The sequence below is a fragment of the Xyrauchen texanus genome, chromosome 6 (genome assembly GCF_025860055.1).
Source record: "Xyrauchen texanus isolate HMW12.3.18 chromosome 6, RBS_HiC_50CHRs, whole genome shotgun sequence".
NCBI classification, from domain to species: Eukaryota; Metazoa; Chordata; class Actinopteri; order Cypriniformes; family Catostomidae; genus Xyrauchen; species Xyrauchen texanus.
In genome coordinates, this window is record NC_068281.1 from 14,460,889 (window position 1) to 14,467,980 (window position 7,092).

Consider the following 7,092-nt stretch of genomic DNA (forward strand, 5'->3'; position numbering starts at 1 on the left):
GTTTGAAATAAATAAACAAAAACTAATTTGCAGTTAGTGGAATTACTGGAAATGCATATGGGGAATGCCATTATTGTAGGCATTTACTGTGGTAGTATCTTCAAAAAAGAGAACTAATCTTTTCATGTGATTATTATGTGCCTACCTTTGTCCCCATGCGTTTGGCCACATAAAACGCCTACTGTGTCTCTTCACATCTACAGTAAACAGCAAATAAAAAGAGAATAGCCTCACTGAAAATAAATAAATAGCCTACAAATGAGCTCTGCAAGAAACTCTTGCACTAAAAATAAAATAAAACAAAAACAGTTGGTGTTCTTTTTAAAGGAATATTCCGTGTTCAATACAAGTTAGGCGCAATCGACAGCATTTGTGGCAAAATGTTGATTACCAAAAAACATTACAAAAAAATAATAATAGTTTCTACTTGTCCCTCCTTTTTCTTTAAAAAAAAAACCAAACAAAAAAAACAATGAGGTTTAGTGAGGCATGGAATGGGGCCAATCCGTAAACATTAAAATACTCACTGTTTCAAAAGTATGGCCAAAAGACAATATGCGTGTTAACATGATTTTAGTGTGATAAAATCACTTACTAAACTTTTCTGTGTAAAGTTAGGCCTATATCCAATTTTGCCATGATGACGTAACACTGCAAACGCTAAATCAACCACAATAACAACAATTCAATGTTACACCTCAAATAATACATCTACAGTATGTGTGGCTGAATGTGAAAGTAATTTCCACACCAGAATATGGAAGTGAAAGTGTAGATTTACAGTAAAATGTAAAAGGGCTTAAAACTGCAGCTCCTCTCGGATACTGTTAAGTTCCACCAAACCCTCATGTAGTTGGTCTGCCACCTCTCTAATCTTTGCAGCAAATTCTGACTTTGCTCCTTTTTTCAGCTCATGGGAGTCCTTTGCCACAAAGTAGATATCCATACCAACAAAGAGTCCAGTCAGAACACCGGTGGATACACTAGCGATCTGCACAGCTCGTGCTGCTGTGGTTCCAGCAACATTGGCTACCTGCACCACACGCATTATCTCATTGGCATTGATTAGAATAGCTTTGCCTGCCATGGCACCGTCCTCATAGACATTGTCAAAACAAGGGAAGTCTCGATTGTAAGCATGTTTTTTCATCTTATTCAGGTTGAACTTGTGTAGGTTTGTGATCCCTTGCTTGATGAACTTCATGCATTTGTTTAGGTCAGCCATCTTCTCCTGGTAGTCTTCCACAATGCGCTCCACTTTCTTGCGATCCAAAGAGTTGTTGACGGTACTAGATATGCCAGCAGAGGCAGAGGTTAGCCCACCTGCCATGGCAACACCCAGGCCAACTGCAGTTATGATCAGAGAGGTTCCCATGGTGAAAGGTGCCAGGGCAAGGCCTGTAATGGTGGCAACACCTCCCAAAGCACTGGTGGAGCCACCGGTGATCTGGGCGATCTTGGTCTTCTTGTTGAAGCGGTCCAGACCATCAGCAATGGCGTGCAGGTCAATCACGTGTTGCCACAGTCCCTCTGCTCGCTCTGAGAAGAGTTTGTTAAACACACGTATGCCCTTCACCTTCTCAGCTGTTACTGCAAAAGCCCAGAAGAACAGACAATTAGACAGTCAGATTTACTTTACAATATCACACACTCAAGGGGGAACTCAACTCACTAAGAATGAATTGAGGCCGGTATAAATGCTGGTAATTTAAACACGCTGTGTGCACTGGTTTAGTGCCTGAATCATTAAAGGTATTATGCAGATCAGAAAACAGTGCAAACTTGCCCACATTTTCTGGCTGAATACAATTTACTATTTCATTTTTCAGGCTGATTCTGATAGTGGATGATGCATTAGACCACTATGATCTGACACACTCTGCTGGGACTGTACAGGATCACTCCACTACTGAGATACAGACACCTGAATAATCTGTTTAATTTGCGAAAGTGCACTTGACTATACCACGCATCTGGATATATGCCAGGATCTAATGCTCTTCTCCATCACTTGATCATGATTTGATGAATTACTGCTGCTAACCATGATCAATAGAAAATGTACACAATGCAATTTTTTTTAATGAAGCACATTAAAATTATGCTGTTTGTATACATAGAAATAAAGTTGCCAGTGAACAAAGATTTGCCTTGATGGGGACTATGTTTTAATGTAATGTTAGTTATAATGAGATAGTTGCAGTTGTGCAGCATCTTAACAAATTTTTTTAATGTCTTTCCTGGCTGATCCCACATTGTAATTGAGGTATTATTTTGTCAAACACTCAACATGGCCTACATTACTCAATATTGTATTTAATACATTCTTCTATACATCAATAATGATTGTAATCTACATAGAAAGGAGGCGTACTTGCACGATAAGAAATTACATTTACTTAATTTAAAAACTTTGTTGTGCGTTACCATTGTGTAACAGTGTGTATGTCACGATCCCCTGTTGTCTGCCCCGTGTTTCACTTGTCATCTGTCTTAAAACTACACTTCCCATAGTTCCCTGCCCTCATCACTGCCAGCAGTCACTCATTGTTCTCACCTGCATGTCGTTTAGTCATCATTGTGTTTGTGTATTTAAACCCTGTTGTTCTCCAGTCATTGTCGGTGGTTCTGTAACGTTAGCAGGAGGAGGCAGACGAGGGGTGAGGATCTAAGTGCGGGTTTTTATTGACCAAAGTGAAAACAAACAAGACTGGAACAAAGGAAACGTCCACAGTGGAAAAACAAAAACTAAAACACGAAAACATCCAAAGAATACAAAACATACACAGTGGGCAAAGGCAACATTGACTAACTGGGTAAACACGGCAAAACATCTACATCCAGGCATCCACAAACAATGACCGACAATGACTGGAGAACAAACAGGGTTTAAATACACAAACACAATGATGACTAAACGACATGCATGTGAGAACAATGAGTGACTGCTGGCAGTGATGAGGGCAGGGAACTATGGGAAGTGTAGTTTTAAGACAGTTGACAAGTGAAACACAGGGCAGACAACAGGGGATCGTGACAGTGTAACTATTGTGGTGGTTAGTGAATAGGACAGTTTTATGCTCTGAATTACAACACACAAAAGTGGCTCAAATGTTTAGTGAATTCACCCTTCAGAATTAATTTTGACTTACTTGGCTTCCTCTTTCTCTGTCATGTTGTCACCTTTGGTAATGTCCTCCCATTCTGAATTGGAAAAAAACAAAATTGGAGGAAAATTTTGCTAACAATACCAGGTCCATGTCATGAAGAACAACCTGATTAACTTGATTAAGTGCTGGTATAATAAGGTAGGTATATAATAAGCTATAATAATAAGCTATAATAATAAGTGCAAGGTTGGAAAAAAATTCTGAATGGGAAAAACACAAATGTAGATGATGTCAATGTAATCAGTGCCAACATGTTGGAACAAACTCACTTTCCACAGTGCTCCACCAATCCATAAGGCCGTCAAGATCCTGTTAAAGATAGAACCGGATAACTAAAAAAACTTAAATAAATAAATAAATCTTAATAAATAAAAGCAAGAAGTATCTGAAACTATTTTTACACAGCTAACCTCATCAAACTCCCGCTGACTTTCACTTATACGGAACTCATCCAGCCATTCCATGAGGGTTTTCTTGTGGCCTTTAGTCTAATAAGTAAATAGAAAGCAATGTCAGGTTTTCTGCAAGAGGAATATGTAAAAGATAACCAGATGGCGAATGACAGTTTTGTTGTGTCACAAGCTTGTTGTGCCTGGCCAAATAGAGAAAGATTGGGGCCAAGGAGTTCATTTGTTGAATGTCAGAAACAAAACATAGAAAAAGAGAAACCGGGATTGCCAAATGAACATTTTAATCAGACCCACAACTTCTCTTTTAATGTTTGCAGAAGTTTTAAGAAATGAAAATGAAGTGACAAACATGGACACATAACAGTACCAGTAACAGTATGGGCAAACAATTAAGAAATCAGTCTCATTATCTGGGCTGGTTTAATATGTCATATAGCATAAAACAACATTTAAGTCTATTATCAGATTACTGAAGGACTCAGCAGTTATTTTATGTTTATGATACCACAATAGTCTCTCAGTTCTTGATGGGTCTAGTTTTCAATTTCACTAGACTTCAATGAGAAAATAGAAGGAGATATTTTGATTGTGAATGAAAGAACTGTTAGTACCTCTGGAAGGTCTTTGTCACTGCCTTCAGTTAGGTTTCCATTTTTCTTCTGCATCGTTTTGCTCTGAAATAAAAGCATGTTATTTCATTGACTAATAATTGTCATACTTTTGCTCATACTTTAAATTGGGAACCGTAACCAAAACAAAATTACAAAACTTGTTTACCTTTGCTGCAACTTGAGGCATAAATGGATTTCTGGGTTTCTTCTTCTGCCCTTTTTGCTGTGAAAATATAAATGGTGTGATGCTTTTCAACTGGTATGAGGTCCAGACCACCTGCTTTAGTTCTTTGAAACATGCACAGATATGGCGATCTGTAATGATTAAAGTGATGAGTGAGGTTGTTTACTTTAGGACTGTCGTCTTCTCCGGGTATCTCACCCTCATTGTGATGCCTCTTTTCCAAAACCTCAATGCTGTCACCCTGCAAAGATATGTAAAATGCCTTGGTAAGAGCTAAAGTGTAAAAGGTGAATAACCTTTGTAGTGTTTGTAGAGTACCTCTTCACTAGAAGTATTGAGTGGAGTTTCAGATGTGCCCTCAGTCCTGTTTGTGGGGTCTGCTTTCCCACTGACCTAACAATAAACAGTTAAATTGGGTCAACAATATACAGTACTTACACATCTCTAAAAATGGAGTTGCAGGATAGTAGAAGATGATTCAGAGAATTAATAGATTCAGAAGTTACCATAAAGGTGGGTTTATCTGACCTGTACGCTGTATTGTGGAAAAAAGACGAAGGTACGAAAAGAAATTCTACTTAAAATCTGTTATAAAATAATGAACTAATTTATAAAAAATAAAGAACAGTGCAACATCATTTTTTAATCAAATTAGAAATGTTAGGTAATCTGTCATGGTTGCCAAATAGGATAGCACATAAAATGATAAATGTGTAGAGAATCCAAGGAAATACCAGATCTTTTTTTTTTAAAGATCTATCCAAGGATGTGTGTAATAAATCCTTATCATCTATGTAGCCCTGAAACTAATTTCAAAACTGGATTGTTGCTTAAAAATGTGCCCACCTGTGCAGACTTTGACTGTTTATCATCAGGTTTTTCACTGGGTTCCATGGACTGGTGTGATCTTTCCATGTACTGCTAGGGCAAGCAGATGTCTTACAATTACAACAGCTTTTCACCTTATTCTAATGATTTTACATGAAAGATTCATTCAGTGAATCTGTTTGGAAAGTGTACAGATTATAAAACTGGACTTAAAACCCCTGATGAACAATTTGGGAAAAACTTTTCCTTATACAGAGAAAGCCTCTTCTCAATCATATGTGAAATTAAATTTTGCCCTTATATGTTATAACTGACTAAATTACTTTTAATAAACAAATGACCTTACATTTTCAGTTTATAATAACATATGCTGATAACCCCCCAAAATCTCAGTCTTACCTTAGAAGTTCTGCCAGACTATCCTTACTGTCTAACAGCTCAGTATGCTCAGGTGTGTTGACCTGACAAAATGAGAAAGGAGATTTTAGTTTATGTGCAATGGTGAAAACCAAGCACAGGGCATCAGATGAGTGTTTCATATAGTGTCATGAAGTCTCATACCTGCCCTTCAGAACTTTCAGTTGTTTTTTGTGGTCTTTGACTTTGATACACTCCAGTTTGCATTTCTGGATTGTCCTAAAATAGACAAGAGGAAAATAAAAAAGGAGCAGAAATGCAGTAAGACAGGAAGTTATGGAAAGAAAGTGAGACAAAAAGAGAAAGTAAGAGGGAAACAGAAAAGGAGAAATGTGAAAGACAGTCAAGGTGAGACTTACTTCAGCAGTGGAGTAACTGGCAAAGCTGTCATCGATTTGAGAAGGTTCTCTATCCATTATGGAAATGCCCTGGTGGAATGAGTAAGATAAAGAGAAAAAGAGACAGTGTCATATGAGCATAAACAGGGATATTAAAGACTTAACTGATGTTATGGTCAGACCAAATATGGTCACATGCTGAAAGTTGTCTTTGAAGTGAGAGGTCATCCTGAGACAGAGAAAGAAAAGAGTTGTTGTTAAAAATAAGCTTCATGTAAAGACTGAATGTTGTGGGGTTAAACAGACCCCAGATCAGCAGCAGGTTTCTTTGCCACTAAAGAACCCACTTTACTCCAGATTAAAAACAAAATGGACAGCCTATGTGTTAGAACTGTTGTTCCCTTTACAAAAGGCTTCACTACGATGTTGCGCTGCTAAGCGCTAGGGGAACAACTCTTGCTGTGAGCCAAGCTGAAATAATGTGTGAAACACGTCAATGGACATTGACCGGAATTTATAGCCTCGGCTGATGTAATCATTAGATGCACCTGAGGCCAGGCTATAAATGGATACGTCACCAGGTGTCGTCAGAAACTCTTTTTTCAGAGCGATTCTGTTTCTGTGTGTTTCACACACGCTGTCAAAACTTGCTTTCCTCTGTTAGGAGATATAATCAGTTAGACAGTGTGCAGTGAACATTGTTCTTTTCTCTTCTGTTTGGAAAATATTATATATATATATTTCTAAAAAAAAAAAGAGAGAATGACTGAAAGCAAACGGTGCGTGTTCCCTCTTCTCGCTCTATAGCTGAAGACGGCACACATCAGTTTTTGCTGTTTGTTTGGGGGTAAGAGCACGCTGCTCTCGCGTTGCAGCAGGGTGGGTGCGAGCACTGCGATTTGCTTTAACAGGCAGAGTGCGTCGTGCTCGCCTCGCTTGCTTCCGGGAGTCAGCAGGCTCGTGCATGGATTTGGCTGAGGAGCAAGAGACGGGTTGATCCCTTTCTCTCACTCTCTCCCCAAACCCAGTTGGTCCTTCACATGATCTCGAAGCGCGTTCCGACGCTTCTTCGGATCATGAGGTGGATCGCGATTCTCTTCCCGCCTCCGAGCTTTCCGTCCGCGATAAAAAATC

The 7,092-nt window shown here is 38.7% G+C and overlaps 1 protein-coding gene across 1 annotated transcript; it reads right to left on the bottom strand.

Annotated features, from left to right (window-relative positions):
• Positions 1 to 315: 315 nt before the first annotated feature.
• LOC127645007 (apolipoprotein L6-like) lies at positions 316 to 5,809 on the bottom strand. Its single transcript, XM_052128498.1, has 11 exons — positions 5,765 to 5,809; positions 5,603 to 5,664; positions 5,222 to 5,296; positions 4,694 to 4,768; positions 4,542 to 4,616; positions 4,358 to 4,414; positions 4,192 to 4,254; positions 3,581 to 3,658; positions 3,440 to 3,479; positions 3,153 to 3,204; positions 316 to 1,601 (listed from the first exon to the last, which is right to left on the bottom strand). Exons 3-11 carry the CDS (start codon positions 5,288 to 5,290, stop codon positions 800 to 802), a joined length of 1,311 nt encoding a protein of 436 aa, XP_051984458.1. The 5' UTR covers positions 5,291 to 5,296; positions 5,603 to 5,664; positions 5,765 to 5,809; the 3' UTR covers positions 316 to 799.
• Positions 5,810 to 7,092: the final 1,283 nt, after the last annotated feature.